The sequence below is a fragment of the Sylvia atricapilla genome, chromosome 4 (genome assembly GCF_009819655.1).
Source record: "Sylvia atricapilla isolate bSylAtr1 chromosome 4, bSylAtr1.pri, whole genome shotgun sequence".
NCBI lineage: Eukaryota > Metazoa > Chordata > Aves > Passeriformes > Sylviidae > Sylvia > Sylvia atricapilla.
In genome coordinates this window covers 8,855,168-8,879,167 of record NC_089143.1, presented here as the reverse complement: position 1 = coordinate 8,879,167, position 24,000 = coordinate 8,855,168, and the positions used below count along the sequence as shown (strand labels likewise).

General features: G+C 34.2%; 1 protein-coding gene across 4 annotated transcripts in view; it reads right to left on the bottom strand.

Moving 5' to 3' along the window:
• ATP8A1 (ATPase phospholipid transporting 8A1) overlaps positions 1-24,000 on the bottom strand; it is a 104,604-nt gene that overhangs the window by 61,683 nt on the left and 18,921 nt on the right. The window contains exons 6-17 of one of the 4 annotated variants that reach the window (XM_066317065.1): positions 23,755-23,795; positions 22,792-22,865; positions 18,410-18,479; positions 17,700-17,827; positions 14,508-14,619; positions 13,509-13,674; positions 11,195-11,322; positions 8,494-8,571; positions 6,039-6,127; positions 5,461-5,505; positions 2,792-2,864; positions 655-760 (exon numbers count right to left, since the gene is read on the bottom strand). In XM_066317065.1, coding sequence (XP_066173162.1) covers positions 655-760; positions 2,792-2,864; positions 5,461-5,505; positions 6,039-6,127; positions 8,494-8,571; positions 11,195-11,322; positions 13,509-13,674; positions 14,508-14,619; positions 17,700-17,827; positions 18,410-18,479; positions 22,792-22,865; positions 23,755-23,795 — 1,110 coding nt within the window. Of the gene's footprint in view, positions 1-654; positions 761-2,791; positions 2,865-5,460; positions 5,506-6,038; positions 6,128-8,493; positions 8,572-11,194; positions 11,323-13,508; positions 13,675-14,507; positions 14,620-17,699; positions 17,828-18,409; positions 18,480-20,160; positions 20,235-22,791; positions 22,866-23,754; positions 23,796-24,000 lie in introns of all 4 variants that reach the window. The other 3 variants (XM_066317064.1, XM_066317066.1, XM_066317067.1) reach the window with 3 other exon arrangements.

Below are 24,000 nucleotides of genomic sequence, written 5' to 3'. Positions count from 1 at the left end.
TTTCAGCTGCTGTAGGACAGGATTCAGTGAGGTAGCTACCTAGAAGCTGGGGAGCCAAGGAAGAACCTCTTCACTTTAGGTATTTTTACCCATCATAAATTGTAACACATTAGCTCAGCAGAGCTGAGCATATTTTCATCATTCTGCCTTGCTTAATCATTTTCTGAATTCAAAAGCTGTCTATGAACCACAACAGGCTTGAAATCTTTTCTCAGTCCTTAACAGAATTTATCACAACTTCTATCCTATTGAAAAAAATTCTGTTTTGATTACACAATCTCTGTTTTAGAACAGTATCATGGTTCCCAAGTACAGAATAGGCTTATAGAATAAGCAAGGAAATCAGTTTGTCTCCTGATTTGACTTATTTACTTCTGAGCACTTCCTTTAGCATTCCACAGCAACCTGACAACACTTGAGTAGTGCTGTATGGTTACTGATTCTTAGACAATCCACAGGACATTCAAACATACTTTCTAACAAATATTTTAAAAGTCTAAATCCTTTTTACAAACTGATTTTAACTGATACAAGTTTTTTTAGGGATAAGTTTGGTTTCTTTTCAATTTTGGAAGATTTTTCAAACACAATAAACTGAATAAAATTTGCTCGTTGAGTTGATAGAATATGTTCACTGAATTATTTTAGTCTCACCTGGAGATGCTGCTTGATATATAATTTTATCACCTTCTCTTTCTGGAACTGCTGTATGACACACTGCCATCATTGTCAAGAACTCACATATTATAGGTGCAGTTGGCTAAGAAAAAAAAGAGGTCAGAGTGCAATTAATCACTTAAGCAATAAACAACCAAAATGTAATAATAGATATAGACAAATAATAGCCCACAAAAATTTACTGAATTTATTGAATGGTACCTCTTTTCTTTAAAAATTATCTGAACACTAATTTCAGCATGTAGGATAACTTCCTTCTGCTGTACTTACATACTGGTTATATAAATAGAATTTAGTGGCATTTGCTATCCTAACAATCAAAATTAGAAACCCAGAAACATAGAACGGTTCAAATAATCATTTTTTAAGGAAAGTAAGTATAAATGACGCATTGAAAAAATTATACTTTATTCACAGAAGTCTCTTTGGATGTTGACTTTTTTACTAAAAAATAATCTCGTTTATTTTTGTCTAGTATTGTATTTGACCACACTTTTTGAGAACCTTTAGAAAGATGTAGCAAACAAAAATCGTATGGAAAATGTTGCAAGATCAGGCTGCTTTCAAAGAAGACATTTAGATCAATGTATCAGGCACTTCAAAGTGTAAAAAGTGGAAACAATTTAAAACTATTTAGCAAAAAGAGGGGAAAAGAAATATATAAGTAGAATAGTTGATTGGATTTGACAAAGACAGCTAAGACCTTATTACTGCAGCTGGCATTTCCAAAAGGAATGAACTGACTCCTAAACGGCTGTTTAAAAGAAACCCCAGCATTCCCTGAGCTTAAAGCAGCTGCCACCTCAACTGAGGGTTTCTTGTAGCATATTTATGGTATTTCAGATTTGTAGCAGACTAAGAACAGCATTACAATTACTCTATAAAATGCAATAATCTCTGAAAACCTAATTCAATTCTGTAGTGCAGAAACACTAACGTGAGCATGTTGTTATTCTTCTCCACGGATGGCCCCCAGATCCTCTAAGATGTATTCAGAAAGCTGAATTACAAAATCTTTTCCAAAGCACTTCAAAATAAATTTAAAATACAGTGTTGAAACCTCTCTTTGAATGTGTACCTGAATTTTTAAGATTCACACAAACACATTTTTATAGCTTGCATGCTCAAATTGGATATACTTAATACTACATATCTACCAGAAAACACTGAAGATTCAACAATTGCACACCAAGGACACTTCAACAACAGCAGAAATAGTCAATCCCTCCTTCCAACTTTGCCACGCTCCCTGTTACTAGCACTGTAAATATAAATGGCCTGTGCAGCTAAGTATAAGTCCCCTTTGCTTTAGACACACTTTAGAATTGCTCTCAGCTGCCTAACATTAAAGACTGACCCATTTGTAAGAAAAAGATGGTTTACTGTCTGTCAGTTAAACTGGAACAAGCCATATAGTTCCAAAAATTTAAGACAAAATTTAAGATAAGAAAAGTGCAATTTACTTACACTGTTCAAAGAGAGAACAAAGTTATGCTGCTTAAAGTAGGTGTTGGTTATGATGAGGTAAAAAAATCTCTTGTACAAACAAAAAGCAGAGAGAGGTAACGATGGCACTGTTTCTTATTCAGATCATAAATAACCTGCAATTTCCTGAGAAATGTATTGTCTCTTTGGAGCAAAATCAGCCTCCAAAATGCCTCTTGCATTCCATCATCTGAAGATCTAACCTCACAGCACACACATAAACCCAAAGCATATGGTTAACTCCTGACTCCTGTCCAAGGCCAGATAAGTCATGTCAGGATGTAAGTTAACTTGGCTTCTCCTGAAAGCTTTAATGCATGCCATGACATCATCTGAACTGCAGGAGAACCAGTAAAACACCCGGAGAAAGAAGAACACAAGACTACTTCAAAACACGTAACATCTGAACCATACCATCAAAACAAAAAAGGAAGGGAGAAAAAAGGGATCTAATGATCCCTTGAGATCTAATGAACATATATCAGCAACAAAAATATTCATGAGGTCATGCTGATTTTGTATAAACACACTATTTATTTATTTTCCCTCAAAGGATATAATCTTTTGAATTAGTGGAAGCAATGGTTTCATTTCACGAAACAATGATAATTGCTTCTACATAACTTACATGGTTGTTTTGAAGATTCTCCAGTAACGATGTGTCACTAAATGTTTTTTCTTCTCCATTTTGTGGGCCTTGCCTGGAAATAATTGAGTAGAAAAGAGATAATTCTTAGCATGATTTTAACAGTTTATATACAAATCATCCAAACACAAGTTTTGAGCTAGAATAAAGGCTGCAATCATGTATTGTGAGAAAAAGAATTGAAAGGTACTTGTTGCACATTTCCAAAGTTTATTTAATTAAAAGAAACCTTGGTTTACATATATACGCTTAAATCCAGCAAAGTCTCTCTGCTGAATTCAGGTAATGAAAGATGAAGTAAAAAAATATCCACAATAAGACTAAAGCTTCTTGTCTTCTGATCTCTGGGATAAGATTATATAAGGGACACAAAAAATATCTATGCCCAAAGAGATCACATTTCATCAAGAAATTAGCAGTTTTGGGATAAGTTTGCAGAAAAGCCAGTCTGGAAAGAGGCCAACAAACAAGTTCAGACATCAGAGAAGTCTGCATGCAGAGGGTTTGATTTCTATTACTTATGATCAAAAAGGAACATATGAAACTGAAAGATAAAGAAGGCACAACAACAATGGTGAAGTACAGACTTCAGAGATGCAAGGAGGAGATGGTTCTGGAGAAAGAAAGTCACACATTAACATTTCCCAAAGTGCACAAATATTCTGTCTGAATGTGAGAGCTCAAAAATGTAGAAAATTCTAGGATTGTTACTACAGCTGACTACAGCTTAATACTACAGCTAAGTCTTAAGACAATCTAGATGATTTTGAATTTAAATGAAACAATACAGTGCTGAAAAGTGAATCCAATTGAAGGATTTCATTTTTTCATTTACTTTGGGTCTTGCTTTGGATTACATAATCTTACAAAAGAATAAATACATTTGGTGATTTAAGTTGAAGAATAAGCCATATACATCAAAGGCAGTCTAAAGATTCTCTAAAATCCAAAAGATTCTCTAAAAACCAAAAGTGAACTGCTCTAGTCCTGCAGTAACTACCATGGAGGAATATAAAATGCAGAACCTCCTCTGTACAGCCATGCAAGGACTACTTGCTCTAACTATAATTAAAGTGAAAAAGTTGAAGCATTCTTCTTCACCAAGACTTCTTTTTAAAATGTAAAGCAAATAAATCTTGAAGCACCATATTAACACCTTCAGACACATTATATTTGTTTAGAGCCTAAACTTTAAACTTTGTTTGCTTAAAGCTTTCTGATAAAAATTTTCCAGATTCTCAATGCTAAAATACAGAAAAATATTTGCAGGTGTAAGTTGTAAAAAAGTGGAAAACAATTCTTTCTAATAATAATAATTAAAAAAAAAAAAAAAAAAAAAAGATTTGGGATTTAGTAAATTAGTTATGTTAGGGCCAGAAATGTTATTGGCATAAACAGATTTTATTAATTCTAATAGATTTACACACCAAGAAATTTCAAGTGTCATATTTTTTAAGTGTTTCTAATAAATTCTTTGCCTGTAAAAAGGTTTGTTTTTTTCTTTTTAAATACTGTTCAGATATCAGTTTATCCATTTCAGATGTGCTCGTAAAGATATTTCTGTGAGTTAGTCAAAACCAGCCTTTTTTCATTAATGGCTTCTAAGCAAGAATTCTTAATTTCATGTAAGCACTGCACTGTTTTGATGACATTACTTGTATGCAGTTAAGCACACTTAGGCATCTTTAAGAAAAACTTTCCTTCTACATCAAATGATGATATTCAGGTCCAGTAAGATTTTGGGGTGTGCATGTGTACTACATTTTATGTGTTGCAGGAGGAAATTTGCAGGGTTTGTTTTTGTTTCAATCTAAAGAAAGAATTATTAATGCTAATTTAGCAAAGATTTTCTTTTCTTCAAATGTTTTCAACCAAAGATGACAATACATTTCAATTTTGTGTGTGGCATTATCTTGTTGTCACTTTCAACAAATAAAATAGTGATAATTTAGAGACTATAAATGACATTTATTTCTCTGATGTATCTGAGAGTACTTTGAATGGTATTGCAAATATTTAGTTTAAGAAAGTATGATAGACAAGCACAAGGCTTCATGTAGATGACAGCAGAAAGGAAGCCAGGACTTTTCTTTCCTGAAGTCCCCATTAATACATTAATGTTAGTCCCAGGTGTATTTGGGTGCTCTTATCTCAGTTGCAGTTAAGAACTATGTAGTGCTAATACTCTAAAACTATCCACAGGAAGTAAACTAGCAACAATAATATTACATATTTTTCAGTCTCTAATATGGATTTTTTTTCTAAACATATTATTAATTATTACTAACATATTACTGGCTCACAGTAGAAAAGTTTTATTAAAGTTACCATAGTACCACATATGTAATAAAAGACAAATTTTTCTCTCCAATAAGTAATTTTGAATTGCACCAGGACTGTCAGTAGAATGACTGCACTCACTATATTGCAGAGACCCTATTAGAGATTCTGTTCCAGAGTATGCAACCTAATGCCACAGAATTTGGATGGCATAACTGTGTTAGATGGTCAGTCTGTGTGAATTCACTGCTGAAATAACTTCTGAGCACTAAACTATCTCACAATTAGCTACATCTCTAAATCTATTGCTCAGGATTCTTAAACCTGAATCTTCAAGAAACAGCAGAAGCTAAATGATTATTAGAGCTTACCAATCATCTGAAGGAACACTAAAATCCTCAGGCTCAGGGCAATGGCTGCACAAGAAGCAAGGGAAAAATAGAACAAGGAGAGGAGAAAGAATCACAAACGCTAAAAAATTGGATCACGTGTTAGAAAAGTAGTTAGTTAATATAACAAAATTATAAAAAAAACCCCGTTTTGCAACTCTTTTGCTAGTGGCTAGTTTGGCTAGTTTGCAGTGAAAATTGAAAAAATATGGTCTTTCTGCTGAGACTTCATAAACTATAACAAATCAAGTTTTTGCAAGTCTCACTCAGGCTTTTGTTTGTAACAACATTAAACAGGGTAAATGATGGCAAAAACATGCATATTGAAGTTGCCTTACAGCAGAAAGCCTGTGGTATCTCAACTTCATTTTTCTTCCTCTTTACAAAAACAGATGTCATGACAGAAGTGATCCTGTCTCTTATAAGTAACATTTTATAGTCACAAAAAGCTGAGTTGTATATATTTTCAGATGTCAGCATATTTTACTGACAGTATTAATGCATGGGTCGATATGGACAGGCAGAGGCACACAGATGAAGAAGTATATAAAAATACCTACCCATATGCAATTCCTGCTACTGTACACTTCTTAAATTGCATGACATTGCATGTTAGGGTACCCGTTTTGTCAGAAAATATGTACTTGACCTAAATGAATGATAAAATCCATTATACATCAACATCCAGCAGTTAGTGACATATCTAGTACATTTCATGACTAACAACATATGAAATATTTTTACCTGGTCTGCAATGTTCACAGTTTATAGAAAAAAGCCAACAAAACCACAACATAAACCTGGTAGATATACAGCCTTTATATCCATTTCCAAACAAATCTATCAACTGAGATGTCAGGACACTTAAGCTTTCTTCAGTGCATGGTGGTATACTTAACCATCCCTCATTCTATATTTTGTTGAAGCAAAAGAAACTAGTCAAGACCAATGACTTTGCCAGTAAAATATTAAACTTTGAACAGAAAGCAATATGGTAAGAAGAGTATCTATATGCATTTCCAAACCAATCTTTTTGACATAGAAATACCTTCTTAAAGCCAAAATGTCAGTATAAGCACAACAGTTCAGAAATGCCAAATTACAGGAAAAAGGAGAGATACATTCCTTTCTACTTACTCTAGATGTCCTATTTACCTAGCATTATAAACCTTTCTGTTCCAGAAACTACTAAATAAAGCATTGTAAAATTCAAAGCTGAAGTACATGAACCTGTGATATATTTAAGTTTTGTTTAAACCTAATCTTAAGAAAAAAGTTAATGTAAGAAGAAACCATCTGTGATGAACCAAAAGTTCTGTGAGTCACAAGTAAACTTAATTAAAATTTATTTCTAATTAAAAAAAAATCAAAGGATCCTTAATTAGGAATTAACTACATTATACCTGGGACTAATAAAGCTATATACTAGTAAAAATGTTTCTGAGGAATTGTGCCTTAGCCAAATCAGCAATTAGAAGAAATGTTTCTGTGTCAGGTTTATGCTGTAAATTGTATAATTTTTTTGTGCGTGGGCACAATGGGAAAGTGGGAATTGCAGCTAAGAAAACTCAACCTTTTTTTCCCCCAAGACCAAAGTTTTGCCTTTCTTAAAATTTGAAGATCTCTTGAGGGAAATTTCTTCATTGTATGAAACCCTCATATACTTCAAAGAAGAAACCTGCTCTTTTTAGCAGAGTCCTTCAGTCTCTCTACAAAAATCTGCACAAACTAAGAATCTCTCGAAAAAATGAAAGTGGAAATCCCAAGAAGCCTGACAAGCTCTTGATGGTGAAGGAGAATTTGATGAGAATCCTAAGAAATGAACACAAAAAACACTGAAGTCAAAAGGAAAGAATGTGTCTGGGAATGTGAATAACAAACTAGCTGCAGAGATAGGAAAAACAGATAGTGTAAAATGAAACAGAAGGAAATTAAGATTCAATGAAGACTCTTCTCCACTGGAAGAGCTTGTACTTCCCTTCAAAGCCAGGGAAAGAACAAAATTTTCTGCACATACATGTTACAAGCAGCAGGCAAAGGGTCTGTATTCCCCTATGTAGACCAGTCACAGAACATGTTAGCTTTCAAACAGTTTTTCCAAAAGGCACCTCTCTAAAGTATTAGTCCCTAGGACTGCTTTGCTATATGGCTAAAACAAAGGGATTATTTATTGGTTTTCGAAGCCAGAGACAACTTTTATATTCCCACACAACAAAGTAAAGAATTAGTTATGAAAGCTTCTAGGTTAGGAAATGCAAGTACATACATTCTTATGTTCATAATACAATTCAATTAAATTTATTTTCCACAGCAAGAGCTGCTCACCACCAGTGTACCAGAAAGTTTAGCATGTTTTTAAAGCCAGACTGCAAACACAATTGACTGAAAGAGCAAATATTCTAGAAGCACACCCTCTGACCCAGGCACACTTGTACTAAGTCATATTTCTTAATTATGAATAACATATAACAAGTGTGACTTGTGACAAGTCAAACTCATTTTACATATTAAAAGAGAACTTCAAAGCACAAAGAATTAAGCCCAAATTTCCAGGGTTTACTTCAGCCATGAGCCCCCATTCCATTCACAGCTCCCAGTCTTTAGTGGCAAGAAATGAGGACATGTATAGAACTGTGATTCAAACCTAAGATATTGTCTCTTGGGAGGAATGCAAAGCATATGAAAAAAAAGACATACTGAAGACACACATTATAATAAGTGGATATATTGAGACTAAGTTTTGTGCCACAGAGAGCCTTAATGCTCAAAATTCCTTGCATTTTGTAACTTTGATACACTTCAATCTTCTGTGATTATCACATGCACATTCATACAGAGATTGTTCATGTAATACTGGTTTTAATTTGCTCATAATGCAAAGTATTATTAAAAATAGCTGACAAAAGAATGAATAGAAATAAGCAAATACTAAAGCAAGAATATATATATATATTTTAAATAAATCCTCACATGAATAATTTCAATAGAGTTAGAATCATTAATTCTTTTATCTACCTGTCCAAGTTCTTCATTGAGATTGGAAGTACGAGCCATTGCAGCAGTGTCCGTAGGTTCATAGTGCATGTCTATGTCCTAGAGATAAGAAAAAGTATATATATTTAAAAATCAGTCTTCCAGAACTTCTTAAAAAAAATCTATCACATAAATAGAAAAGTGTAGAAGAAAAGACCAAACATGAGCAGATATACCTAAGATTGTTTCAACATGGGAAGCCACAGACACTATCAGATCACTTCCGAGAGTCCCCAGAAGAAATAAGGTTTTCTTATGGGTGATTTTGCTCAGATTATTTCTAGTGATCAGTATTATTGAAAAACTGTTGACCTACATATTTAAAATTACTTAGCAACAAGCAGAAATACTACACTGTGACTCTTAGGGAGAAGTCAGTCTTACCTACTTTGATTGTATGCACAACCAGTCATTTCTAAAGAGCAAGATAAATTTATCTTGAGATAAAAACATGAAGATAAATTTGAGAGTACACAATAAATGTAAGATACAATTCACATGTTGTGAGTTCTTTTCCTCTTGTTAAATAAACACCAGAGTTTGTTTTTAAATACAGTGAAAGATTAAAACATTGTCAAACATAGTAACAGATTGCAGATGACTAACTTCTCCATACAAAATATAATCCACAAAGAGAAATATTGCTTAAGATAAATGTCCAGAGTCCCAGATAAGGATAAATTAAAGGCAACTGATCCCTCATAATGAGAAACTCGGGCAGGAAGAGAAGTTAAAACTGCCTTTCTGATTTCTTGTATAAACAGTGGCAATCTACGCACTCAAGATGTGTCTTTGTTGAACATTTATTTTAAAATACAGACAATTAAGAAAGAATTTAATTACATTTTTCAATTTGTTAACAGTTTGTTTTACAGCACAAAAAAATTTATTAAGAAATCGAAACCAGCTGACTGCTCACAAAAGTACTTAACTTTTAAAATCAAGCATACGCTTCACCTGCTACTTCACATGCATTCTTATCTATATCTCCATGACATATCTCACATGTACAAATTTATTTCCCACATTTGATCATGGAATCAGATTAAAGTGTTCAGAATGCTATGATAAATTTATATTTGGAAAGAATTGGAAAAATGAAAGACATGTTTACATGGCTTTAAGGAAAAGAGCTCACTCCAACCTCTGTTATATCAGGCAGAGTAAAATTCCCCACTAATTCATTAAGAAAAAAATAATTAAAGGATGGCAAAATGATCTTTATATATTTCATAAGTGATAATACTAGCAGACACTGCCTTTGTACAATAAACCCCACTCCATTAAACTAGGGTTGTGCTTGGAAAAAACCTAAAAAGTAAAATGCCAAAGCAAAATGCCAAAGTCTGGAAAGAAAATATGAAACTGGACGAAACTCCCCAGCACTGCAAAACACATTCTTCTGATCATTCTGGATGAAACTGATACTGAATACCAATAATGAGAAAGTAAAAAGCACAAAACCACTGTCAAGAGACTGAAATGTTTTAGTTTATGGCTTAAACACTGATGTGAAAAGCTGCACCACCAAAGCCCACCTTGAACAGGCCCCCTGAGTGAAACCCAGGACTGCAAGTTAAGCTGCCTGACAGAACTTGAGGTAAGATAAAGTGACACTTTTGTTCAATCATCTCGGGTCTGGGAAGAAACAGATAAGGCTGGGAGAGCATCCATAGGAGCACCAAGCCCTCAGCAGCTGTCCCAAAAATCAACCCTCCCCAGCTTTGGGCTGGGGGAGGCCTCAGCTCTCAATCTTATCTCCTGCTGCCAGGTTTGCACAGACTGCCTCCCCCAGCCAAGGGAGGAGGAGGAGAGCCCTGTGTGTGTGGTGCAACCTCTGGTCAGAGGTAGTGAACACCCATCTCCCATCACACAAACCGGCTCAGCCACAAAACAAACCCCCACCATGCCAGCAAAGCCAAATCACAGGACATTCATGTGAGGGGCATCTGAGGGTGGTGTCACAATCATCAAAGACCCCCAAAGTGCTCCCCAGACTCATTCCTAAGGCCTTGCCTCAGAGCACTGCATGTGATGCAAAATGATGCAACCGATCCAGAGTCTTGCCAGAGACAGTGTCAAACTTGCCCTGGATGTTTCCATGTGGACCAAACCAGGTTGGTTAATTAAATAACAATCCTTTGAATTCTATGCCTTTTGGAGGGACACTCTCACCACCAAGAAGACCAGATGGAGAGGACCAATGACACGTCATTGGGACCCATAGAGGGGTGAATTTATCTATTTTATCTATCTCTCTCACTCTTTCTGTCCCCCTACCCCCTTTTTCTATTTCCTTCTTTCTCTTTCATTTACTGTTAAATAAAATGTATCAATTTTTTTGTATCAACATTTAAACTCGTTTCATTTTAATCATGGTTTGGGGAATATTCGAACATGAAGTTTCTGTCTGTAATCCACAGATGGGTCACTTTGTTCCTCTACAATTAGTGGATCACAACAAACATGCTCCAAAAATCAATCTGGTGCAGCTATAAGACTTATTAATTCATAACTAAATGAAATAATTTCTTATTACCTCCTCAGACACCACTAATAATAAATAAAAAGCATTTAGAAAAGGTCTGAAAAAATGTATACATAGACAAGCAATCCATAATTTCACTTACTTGTGAACCACTTGGTTTTAGAAATGAAGGCATATTATAAAAAAAATATTTACCCAATTTATGAAATATGCCTGGATAAATTTAACGACTTCAAGTGTAACCAACAAGCTGATTGGAATAAGATTATTGAAGAGAATGATGAAAGTCAGGAAATTCAATCCAAAGTTGCTTGCTCCACCATCTGCCAAAAAACAAAGTAATCAAATAAATATTTGAGACCCTAGTTAGAAATATATATACATGTAGTGCATTCAAAATATTGCCTTAATAGCTGAATTTTAAAGTGTTTTAAGAAGAACCTTTGGAATTAATTACAGTATCACCTGCCTACAGACAAAAACTTCCTTAGCGTTAAGGATCTCTATTATAATAGGGGAGTCAAAATTCAGCAATCTTTGCAATCATCTCCCATTTCTGAAGAGCAAATTTACCAGCCATTCCCTCTTTGGCTACATTTTAAAATCAAAATCTAGGAATATCTATATAAGCAAACAAGTTCTAAACTCAAAACGTTACAGTTTTATATTTTGAAAGGGGAAATATATAGTGGAATGAATTTTTTCTCCATCCACCTTCACAAAATCATACACTCTCCCTTGACAGAGCAAAATGCTATGAAAGAGGTAAATTCACATCACATGAAAGGAAGACATGAAATTAGAGAGTTTAATGAAAGTTCTGAACAACTGGAAATGTGAATATTAACATATAAAATAAGTAGTTTTATAATACCTTTTCCTTTAAAGTTTTAAGTTCTTTTTTTAAAGATAACTCTAGTGGTGGCAACTCAGAGAAGATGAGAATGGGAAAGTCTGCTGTGCAATACAGCAAAAGAGTAGAAGATGGAGCCTGCCTAGCTGTATTCAAGGTATCTCAAAGAAAAACAGCCTCAGATAGGTTTCTACTGTTTGTCCAATGTGAATTTGGTTGTTACTCTAAGATCCAAGAAAGAATGTTTTGGAGACTTTCATGAATATCAATTCCAGCATCAAATGAAGTACTTGTCTAAAAGACCAGGGAGCTAAAAATTTAAATAACTAAGGGGAAAGGGGGATAAAATGCTTCTTACATATTAAAAGCATCTGGTATCAGAACAACTATATGCTGAATACAGCCTTTAAGGACATACTGTACAAAACCCAAAACAATTTCATTTAATCTTGGGACATATATCAGAAAATAAACTGACATGGATAATCAGTTGAGAATACACAAACCAAAATACGAATGGTCACTATTTCATGTTTCTTTTTTCAGGAATAACAACAATTTATGAACTTATATATTATATTATATTTATAAATTATATAGTGCTGACCATATAATACCACCATATTCTTAAAAATTTTCTGTTTCTCAGAAAAGAAAAAAATATGCACAGATGAAGCACATCTAATGTCCTTCTTTGATATTACTGAAAATTGTCAATATTCTATGAACTAGTTCACTTTTTCTTACCTCACTTGGAAAACATGAAAGTTAAGTTTCTTAATTAAAAAAAAAAAAAGTTTTTCTCAGCATCAAAAAGAAGGGAAACAAAGTTCATCATAAATGCAGACACAGAAACTTTAGGAGTGCCTTCAAATCAGAACGTTAAGATTTTTCTTTTAGAACTTACCAAAACCCCCCCAAAACTCCTCTTTACTGACTACATTCAGATGCTTTGTACTCAAACTCAGGCAGAAGCAAAACTAAAACAAAGCTCCTAAGTAAAAAAGGCCCTAAGAAATTCTGAAACCATGAATAATTGACCGCAAAGTATATTCATGAAAACTTTTATATCTTATTTCTGCACAGGTCAGACTCTGTTACATGCTGTTGTGAAGGCCTGTGTAACATCACACTGCCCTGCATCCACCTTATGTACAGCTGCCCAGCTGAATATCTTAGATGAGACCTCTCATGCCTCTTTTATCTTCTTTAGGAGGAGTCTATTAAGTTTTGATATTAATTAGTTAAAGCCCTATACAGTAAAAATACAGCCACAGCATCACTTCCTAAGACAAGCAAGTTGCAAAATTCAGAAAACCATTGCAGCTTTAAACGTAATCTAATGGTAACAGCTCAAAGAGGCTTCAGTCTGATGTCTAGGAAGCTGACTGTTTATGCCAGTGGAATGCTGATGCAGACCTTGCTGAGCTCCAGAGATAGAATGCTTGAAAGAGTAGAGACAAACAAATCACCTCGCCCTTCCTGAATTTAGCAAGAGCTCAGATAGCACAGTAAGGCAAATTTTATACTTGCTGCAATATACCTAAACTAATGACTTTAGTCAACAAAGAAGAAAAATTGACCAAAAAAAATCACTGTGCAAGGGAAGGTAATGATCCTCCTTTCCAAATATAAATATAATATTTTAAATCTTACAATTTAGATCAAGATACCAGTCTCTTCCAGTATGCCTTCGGTTCCATATAGCTGAACCAATAGAGCAGACCAAAGACATGGCAATGAGGATGCAGAACAAAATCAAAATCTGAATATTCGTAATTCGTTCCACATTAGACATTTTAAGAGGTGGACTTGTTGAATTCTGCAAAAGACAAAAACCAACAATGGCTATTAAATATTAGATGAGGTAACACAGTTCCTGCTGTTCAAATTACATGTTACTGTATCCTTTTCTAAATATTACCCCAAATACATCATCATAAAGGCCCTAACTCTTTTAATTAAAAGAACCCTCAAATAAGAAGCTTATAAATGTGTGAACTGGAGCTTTAGCATTGTGTCACAAGAAGTTAACACCAATAGTTAACAGTAAACATTAAAAAGTAATGTACATCCACCTTGTCAGTGCAATAGAAGACAGCTGCCAATGCAGAGATGCTTTTTCATGTAACTATTTTACAAATTAGAAAAGCAATAAATAAGGCATGAATGACCGATCTGAAATTCTTTTTTCTCAACAGGTGCATTTCAATTCTGATATTTCAAAAATCAATAGGCAAAGTAATTTCAGTCTCTTCCCTCCCCATTTTGTCTTCTGACAAGAATTATTACCTTTGTACTTGAAAGAAAGCCCCACAACAGGACAGTTTTAGGAGCAGTCAAAAATAAAAAAAGACAAACTATAACAGAACTTGCTAATAAAGAGTTTTCAAAACACAAGTTACAAGATAGAATCAATGAATATGCTTACTATTCATTGGAAAAACTATTTCCTACTATTTCATGGAAAAACTACTTTGGGACTAAGTGACTAAAATAACAAGAAATTGCTTTATTTTTATTACTTTTAATTCATATGAAAGATGCTCTATTACTGACATGTTAGTACTGTATTGAATCAAGCCACGTATCTGTACTACAGAATGGTAAATTAAGGTAATAAAAGACAGGCCAGATAAAATCCAAGTGACAAACCTGCATAAGTTTTGTGTCATGTCCAGTATAGACAACTATCCCATGAACCCACTGTGTATTTCTCAACTGAGCTCCTCGCAGAAGAATCTGATCAGATCCCAATGGAACAGTACTAGAAGTAAGAAGTTTTACATTTTACTGCTAAACCAGTCAATGTCAATGAATAAATGCAATCAGCAGTTATTAAAACTAATTTCTTAAAATTTACATGATTATTGTTAATAGGTTAGGAACCTAGTTTTCACAGTTAACTTCTTGGGAGTTTTGACAGAGAAAACTTGACAGACAAAAACCAGGCCAAAAATAAGTTTTCAAAAATATTACTTACCACTTAACTTTTACTATGGACTACTAATTTTGATATGGTACTACTAACCAAGCATACTTAAAGTAAAAATGTCTAATTCTCCTGTGATTTATGATTATAATTTTTTTCCTAAATGATCTCTTACAAAATTGATTTTCAAATCAAATTTCAAATGAAATAATCTTATGAGTCTCAATTTAGTCCACTCTTCTAGTGAAATAATATTCTTTTATGAACACAGTTATTTAACATTCACAGTAATATTTCATGCGCCTTCTTTAAACTGAAAACCAGGTATATTTTGTTGTGCTATTCTTCTAAAACTGCGTGTAAGAAAGGAGTAACATACCCTTAAAAGACTTAATGGGAAACACTTAATTGTCTTAAATTCAGACAGCTGTCTGTATACATATAATATCAGTCAAGTTTTTCTTAAAATACAAAAATTTTACATAATTATTACTCTTTGTCATGGAAAAACATGTCCTGCTTTGATACTCTTCTTTTTATAAATACCAACTGGCAGTTCACACTTGTCAAAAGTGCTCTAGTGTTTGGAATTCTTACCTAAAACTACTATCTCTACTTGTTTGCTTGTTTGAAAGCAACACATTATTAAGATCACAAATTTACTGATTAAGGACAGCAGCTGTATCTCTGTCATATAAAATATAAAGCATCTGAAAAAGCCACAATATTTAGTAACATTTTGGGTAGCTCAAAGAGTATAGTCAGGGCAAGGAAAGCCCAGATCTGCCACGTGTCATGTGACAAATACTCAACATTGCGATCACACTCCACTCTAATAATGTGATGGTGCAAAGACTTGACAGAGATCTCAAGTCTCTTATTTCCCAGCTTCAGCCTTCTTAAAACTGAGATCCAGCACATCTCATTTCTCTTGCATTTTACGTAACTACTGACTTTCAGCAACATGCTTGGGTTGTATTCAGTAAGGGAAGTTCTCAATGGGGAAACATGCCTTTAGAAAACTTTCCTGGCAGAGAGTATGTTAAGAGCTAGTAATTTCTGAGACATACATGAAAACTTACAAAATGATTTTGTCAACAAGTATACTTCACTCTGATCCAAAATTTTAACAATGTCTTCAGGAAAACATATACTTTAGGTCTGGATAACCAGAATCTGACCTTGTTTTGCACAATTCCCTCACCATTCTCCGAGCCACTGTCTAGTTACAGGTTCATATAAACTAGGCTAAAGAACTTTTCTCCTTTCTCTAGCTAATTTAATTTCATGGACTAAAAGCAACCTGACATGTTTCTGTATACTTGTAAGCATAATAAAGAGCTGCACACTTTGGTGATAAGGGTTAGCTCACTCAGAGGCTGAGGATAGAAAGAAAACTTCTGCCTCTTTTAGCTCACTGATTTAGCCAAAAGGCAAAATACCTGTAATGGTGTTCTGTCTCCTTGAATACTGGGTATCCAAAAGAAAAAAAAGATTTTTTTTTTTTTTAGTTTTTATCCCATGAAGGTAAAAAGAAAAGACTGAAAAGGTCAAAAAGATACAACATTTATGGCACTCCAATGACCTACGTTAACCTACATAATGTGGTAGGAAGGTCTACTGGACAAATAAATATCAAGTAGATAAATTTGCACTCCTTCTATTATGGGCAGAAAAAGAACATATCCCTGATTTTTCAGGTTGAAGTAAGGCCAAGATCCAAAGTTACTTACCTGCAATTCTTTTTCACTGAAGGTAAATATTATATTAGAGCCACACTTTTGGAACTATCCTATTGCACAGAAACTATAGGAAAATGTTCCAAAACAGAATGTCTCAAATGAAAAATTTCTTGACCAGCAGATGGCGTCCTCCTACACATTCTTGAGGCATCACAGCCATCAGCATATTCAATACTTATTTTTAATAAATTTTTTAAAATTAAATTATTAGATTACAAAGGCAAGTATGTTTTTCCTTCTAGCCAGAGAGAAAGAATGAATGTGTGGATCTGTTATAACTATTACCTTCAGAGAAGAATTACAGGTAAATGTTTTTCTCTTCTTAATGATAAGTACAGTGGAATTATAATAGAGCCACACTCTTGCGACTAAAAATTCCCGGAATGCATCTGTAAGAAATCAGTAAATAAAAAATGGAATATTAAGGGGAAAAAAGAGAGGTATTTAGTAATCAGTTAGTAATATATGTATCAGTCTAAAATCACAAACATGAACATTATTGGATGTGGAGAAATAAATACCTACCAAATACCTAAGAAATAATGTAAATCTTTGGGAATGTAGGACTCAGCACTGGATCTAGCAATAAATCTTCTGTGAATCCACAGGGGATTCTGAATATCAGTATTTGATAAGCATTTCAGTATCTGAAGTATTTTTAAGCAGTTCTACAAGCATGTGTATTTTAAGTGCACATTTTCTATTTTTAAAGGAACATACTTTAGGTAAACTAAGGTATTAAACGTTTCTCAGCTACCAAATTAGAGGATTTGAGGTATATAGCAATGAACTCTGCTCCACTCCACGCTTAGACAAAGGGAAAAAAAGAACAATTAAAAAAAAAATACAAAAAATGACTTCTATTCAGCTTCTTTAACAGATGACATGCTTAAGAAGTGAGTCACTAGGTACACATTCCAGAACTGTCAGAATTTGATTAGCAGTCTCTTCTATTAATACCTAACAGTTTCTGAAGGACGTCTAGTAAAACAACTCATGTTGTAGACATTAGAAGTGAGGTTTTATGGTTCTAGATTTTTAAAAGAGTGAAGTCTAGCAGAGAATGCATTAAAAAAGATTTGCTGTTCATAATTTATTTCAGTAGTTTAAGAACACATAGCTGTCTACTGTTAGACTGAATCTTCCAAGACCTTCTTCCTTGTATTTACGTACCCATGCCCTTCCAGTCTGATGTTTCCAACAAAGTCATAGAGATGTCGGTTTGGGCTCTCGCACTCAATTCTGCCAGAGAGCTGCATCAAGCTTTCTGTGTCCTTGATGTCTGATGTCAGTGGCAAACCCTATAAACAAAATTCATTTATCATGACATTAAAAAACACTATCCAATAACAAATCGACATATTATAACAATTATCCCTATGGGAGCAAAACGGACCAGCTACACTTTCCTGTTGCAACTGGGTGCTACAGTCAAAAAAGTGACCTTGGCATCTGAAAATACCATGACCAAGATGGTCATAATCCATCACAGAGCTCAGCAAGGGTGTCCCTGCATAATGACAGCACACTCAGTCAAAATCTGCTATTCTCTACCTGTCCCTGAAGGACAATACTGGCCCTTATCAGCTGCTTTCTGCAGGGCCTCTGCCTCATCATCTGTTCTCTAGAAACAAAGCCAGCACCCAAACTCCTTATGTTTCTACCTATACTCCCAAGGAGAAACCCTAAAACAAAGCACGAAGAATGACTTAGGAGTAACCACTCATTCCTCCACTGTTATGATGCCAGTAATCCATAGCTTTTTATTCAAACCACTAAAATTTCAGAGTCTTCTAAAACATCCGTTAATGTAATAGAAAGTTTTTATAAGCATTAATAGACAAAAATAATACTAGCAATATTGTCAAGAATGAAATTCCTACCTGTCGAATTTTTAAGTTTGTCTCACCATCTAAGTTAGATGTTTCAATGTAGCACATGGCCTGTGGTTCACTAGTAAGAGGAAAAAAAAGTCCTGAATTCAAAATTATAATGGCAAAATCCATAAACTTCCTGTAATCTTGTAATACTTATGCAAACAGGTTTGTCTTACCAAATCTTTAAAACCAGAATAATTTACAGCCAAATCTATAAAAACTAACAGTACTTTACATTTTCAGAGAAGTTTGCCAAAGCCTTATTTTCTTAAACAAAATGCTGATAAAAGCACCGTACACAGCAAAAGTGTTCAATCTTTACACCTGACATTATGATATGGGCACAGCATAGGTAATGCATTTGTAGTGCTTACTAGTGCAGGCAGCAGGAGTTTAAGATATAAAAGTTTCCTTGCAAAAGGTTTTCTTACAAAAGAAGTCTGAATCATGGATAACACAATACAGTTTTTGAAATATATCCTCCTTCTGCCATTTCAAAAGCTTTTTTATAATTTAGAAGCTTTTAGTTCACACAGAATATTGCTACTTGAATGCATCATCTATTTGACACACACCAAGAAATTTCTAAATTACTCCAGTCAGCTCCCATTTTCTGGGTGTGAGGACATAACACCTACTGTTTAAATTTAAGACAGAAAGAAGTTTTGATTCTGAAAAGGATCAAATAAGTCATAAAACCCCCTTAACACCTAAAAGAATAAAAGTTTACTCTCTACACCACTTTAACGCTTCTAGTGTTTTCCTTCCTTCTAGCATGTCATTCAAGTATCAATTATTTTTAAAATTTCCTTTATTAATGCAATAGTGGCTACAGATAAGTGACTTAATTTTAAATAATTTACAGGATAATGTTAAGTATGTTATTTTAACACAATTTTTTAATGTACAAGCATTAAAATGTAAAAATTAACCATACAGTACATTCAAGTTATTGAATGAGTTTGTTCTTGGCAAACCTCTCTAAAAATATAAATAACTTTTATTTAGCCTGTTTGGATGGAACCACCTGGGTAAGAAACTTTCACAATTCAAACATTTTTAATAATTAACAATAAAAACCAAACAGTATTTTTGTAAAGCATTTCTAAAACAAACTAAGGCAGCAAAGACACTTCAAGTGAGACACATGCTTAATTGCAATAACTGTAGCAGATCACAGTGACCTCCAAAGTAAGTTAGATCAAGGCAGGCCCATTGATTGGTTAGGGAAAAGACAAAGTGTGTTAAGAGTGCAGACAATAGCATAAAGCTGACATGTCTAAGGAACATGCATATTGTCACAATACACAAGAACAACGCTGCTTTTGCCATCACATGCAGCAGAGATTGTGCAACATCCAAGTTTGTGCAGAGGGTCCTCTACCAGTCCTACCAATGTTAAACTATATTCTTTGCTGAAAATAGCAAGTTGGTAGAAACATGTATATTCCTCTTAAACATATATTAACCTGGTGTTTAACTGGTTTTATTCAACGACAACTTGTTTGATGAAATTTTATGGGGTAGTGTAAAAACCAAGAGGAGCGAAACAATTTTAACTTCTTGAAGTGTTATTGTGTATTTTCGCTTTACTGATCTGTACTTGATAAAAGAACCCTCTCTAATTTTAGAAATACGTAGGTTTTGTTGGAGAAAGGTGAACAGCAAAGCAAAGATTATCAACATGGCAGTGCTATTCATATTTGGTATATGAGGACCCACATACACGTTATCCTGTGCAACTACTTTATTCTAACCTTGATGACAGACTGATGAGATCAGCTGGGAGATGTTCCCCATTGGTCACTTTCACTACTTCCCCTACTGCCACCTACACATCCCAGTTTGAAATGATTAGAACAGAAAAATAAGTGACAGGGAAAAAAACAAACCCAACAAACAAAACAAAACAAAACAAATGAACAAAAGACAAAAAGACAGAGTTTGAAATTATTATTCAAACAATACATGTTAATTAAAATGTCTGATGACAATTTTTTCAAAATCTATTTTAATCAGGTCAGAAAGAAAAGAGCTAGAACACTTTCATTTTTACTCAAGTGGTTTATTTTACTGTTAGGCACAAACTTTAGGCTGCAGAACACAGTAACATTGTATGTAAACACAAAACAGTGTTACACTTATTTCTCAAGTGACCAAGTTTCTAGCCACTCCATACATCAATTAAAAAAATTAAAGCCACAACAACAGATTTTCCACTTTTCTGAAGAGCCAGGTAACAATTCCTTTCCCATGTAGACATGTTGAAAATTATTTTGTATTTTTTCCCAGTTTCGTAAATTTCAATGTACACTGAACTGGCAAGAACCATACAGAATTAAATTTCAGATGTTTGTGTCCTCCACTGTAAGAGATTATTGTTTCCTAAAATAATTAAGATCCTCTTCTCCAGAAACTGCTATTGCTGGTAAAAAGAACGTATTATTAGTATTACTAGTTTGAATTAAAACCAGGCCCACAGACTCGCATTACTCTTGCAACCTAAAACGTAGCTGGGTATCAATAAAAACCTGAAAGCAAAACTGAGGACAGTCTTCCTGAAGAAACATGGCCATATGGAGATGAGAGATGGAGGAGAGCACCTGCCAGCACGCAGGCAGAATTAGAGGTCATGTAATAGTACAGGCTTCTCTCCTGGAAGAAAAGCTGAAACAGGATCCTAGTAATATAACCAGGGAAGAAGTTTCAGCTGCAAGAAATGTCTGACCTTGGCCTAGAAAAGCAATTGTGATTCAGAGAGTCCCCATTGCAAACTGGATCCTGGAAGAAAAGCCAACAGGAAAATTCAGTGTGTGCAATGGTCATAGTTGGACACACTCAGTGTGTTCTAATACGGGCACTAAAGAGGGGTCAAACAAAGTGGAAACAGTCCTGACCAAGTCCAGTAGCAGCTAACTATTATTTTCACTGCCAACTCGTGATACAAGATTCCCCCAGGGGTACAAGGATTGCAAAGCAGGCTTTTCAGGCAGTTGGTATTTTCCTGTGTGTAAACCACAACTGTGATGCAAGTGTCCTCCAAATGTGAAAAGGCAAAACTGTGAAGACACCTCGGAATAGACTCAAATTTAGGGGATTACTCAAGAAGATTATGAAGAAGCTGCTCTGAGAGGCTGTAATCTCTTCAACCTGCAAGACACTACGGTTAGCATGACAGAAGCTATAATAAGACCAACAGAAAAAATGTCCTTGCTGCATGGTGTATTGCCTGCAAAAATCTTGGTGGAGAATTTATAAATGCTTCTCAAAGTACAGAATTAAAAGGTTTACAGAGGACACTCAACACAAGCTAAGTTACGACTAACATTATCACTGAAGACAGACTGTGGGGGAAATTTACAGTATTTTCTGGGAACTACTTTACACTTGATAATAATTTATTAGAAGTGTTTTAGAAACAGCTACACTTAATTTTGAGATATAATGGAAGACAGAGAAACAATGTACAAGTCTACACCACAGTCTGTCAACAGAAATGCATAGGATCCTAGCTTTATTAATTGAAGGCATGAGTAGATTAATTAACTCCAGTCGGGTCATAGAGGGTTTATACCTTTATCATAGTCATACACATATCGCTTCTGCTTGTGCCAGAAAAAAATTACAATACATTAACATTTAGATAATATCCATTAAAATTATTCTTAGAATTATGCTGTCTGTTGACCTGATCAAATAGATGTTGAAAAATGTGCATCTCCCACTTAAGATGTTGATTTCTTAAATAAAACTGTCCAAGGAAATGATGATAAACAACCTCTGATTGTCCATGTAAAAAGGGTCACAGCATGACATGCTAAAAATTAAGTCTTGCTTTCAACTGATGAAATTATTAATAATATATATATTAGATAACAAAGTGAGTGTTCAGACAGTTCTAATTTGATGATTCATAGCTCATGTTCACTTTTTCCCTAATTCAATTATCAAAATAGAGAATATATAATTTAAAAACCATTTCTGTTCCCTGTAATATATCCATTTTGATTTACTTATGGATGAAATTTGTTGGCTACATATCAAAAAGCCAACATGGTTAAATACAGCAGTTGGGGTCCAATTTTTAGACAGAGAACCAGACTTTTTTGTATTATATTCAACAAAAAAATTAACATACTACATTTTTCTTACAGGTAAATTGAAAGACAGTGTAATTTCAAAATTGCAATTGTCACAGATTAAAAAAAAAAAAAAAAAGAAAAAAGCATTGCCTTAAATGATAAACGACCAAATGAACACAAGACTACACTTCAGAACAGCAGCACTTTTGTTTATTCTTTATTTCCTTGGAGCAATCACAAATAAATAAATAAATGCAGGGTAGAGAAACCAGCCTCTACACTATAAGCATCAGTGGGCATCTCTACCTTGATGAGAGCAGTACAGTGTCAGCAGGTATATACTCTTTGCCTTTTATTATAACTATATCTCCAACATCTACCTGAAAGAAAACTGGGAATTGGTTAATGGTCTCAAACAAATTGTATTATACCCTTGTTCTAAGCACAGTAAATATTTACCTGCTGAATTTGCTAGCAAGACTGTTAGAAACTCACACACTTAGAGAAGTTAGATTGCACAACAGGAGTTCTGTCAAAGTCATTGGAATTCCTTGGGAATCTAATATTTTATAAGCCTAATTAGCCAAATAAGCCTAATCTTTATTAGCCTTCTCCACACAGTTCTTTAATTTGGCTGATTTTGTAAAATACTTTACTGAAAGATTGATGTTGAGTTACAGAAGAAATTTATCTCACCTAAGACCACAGTTTTCTTGCATGACACTATATTCTTGCTTCTTCAAAGACAGAGGCAAATTTCATCTGAACCTTGCCTTCAAATTACGGTGGGTGGAGTTTTCTTCAAGTTTTCAGGTATAGAAACCATTAAAACTAACTGACTAGATGGCAGCATAACATTTAGTTCTTGAAAGATACCTTAAAAAAACTCCTCCTAACCACTGCATCGAAGTTTTTAAAGTTCTCACTATTTAAGTCGATGAAGTTCAACAAATACAAAAAGTAGTTTCCATAAAGAAGTTTCTGCTTTGGCAAACCACATTATACTAATGAAGTGATTAATTTTGCCACAGCCATCGTATTATTCAGCTTATTTCCACTGAACTGAAGCCGTTTGGACTCATGGCATCAAAACTGACCTGACTTCAAATTACATTTTGAGAGACAAATAACAACAAAGAAAAAATAAAATACAAGAGGTCATACATTTCCCATAATACCAGTTATTTTTATCATTAACAATTACATGGAGAAATAAGCCAAATATTAAATACACATTATGTTCTAAAAGTGACCAATAAAGACACACACCTTTTCCCAGTGGACAATCTCCCATGCACCATTTCGTAGCACTGAAAAAAAAAGAAAATATAAAGAATTTTCCAGTTGTCCAATCTAACTGCAGTATGCAGGTATGTGCTAGATTCCTTATGAAAAGCCATACAGACACATCTCATTTACGTAATATTTTAAAGTATACCTTGTTTCCATGAATTCAGATCAACAATTTCAATATATAGCACATATTCTTTGTAACAGGTTTTGTACCATATAACC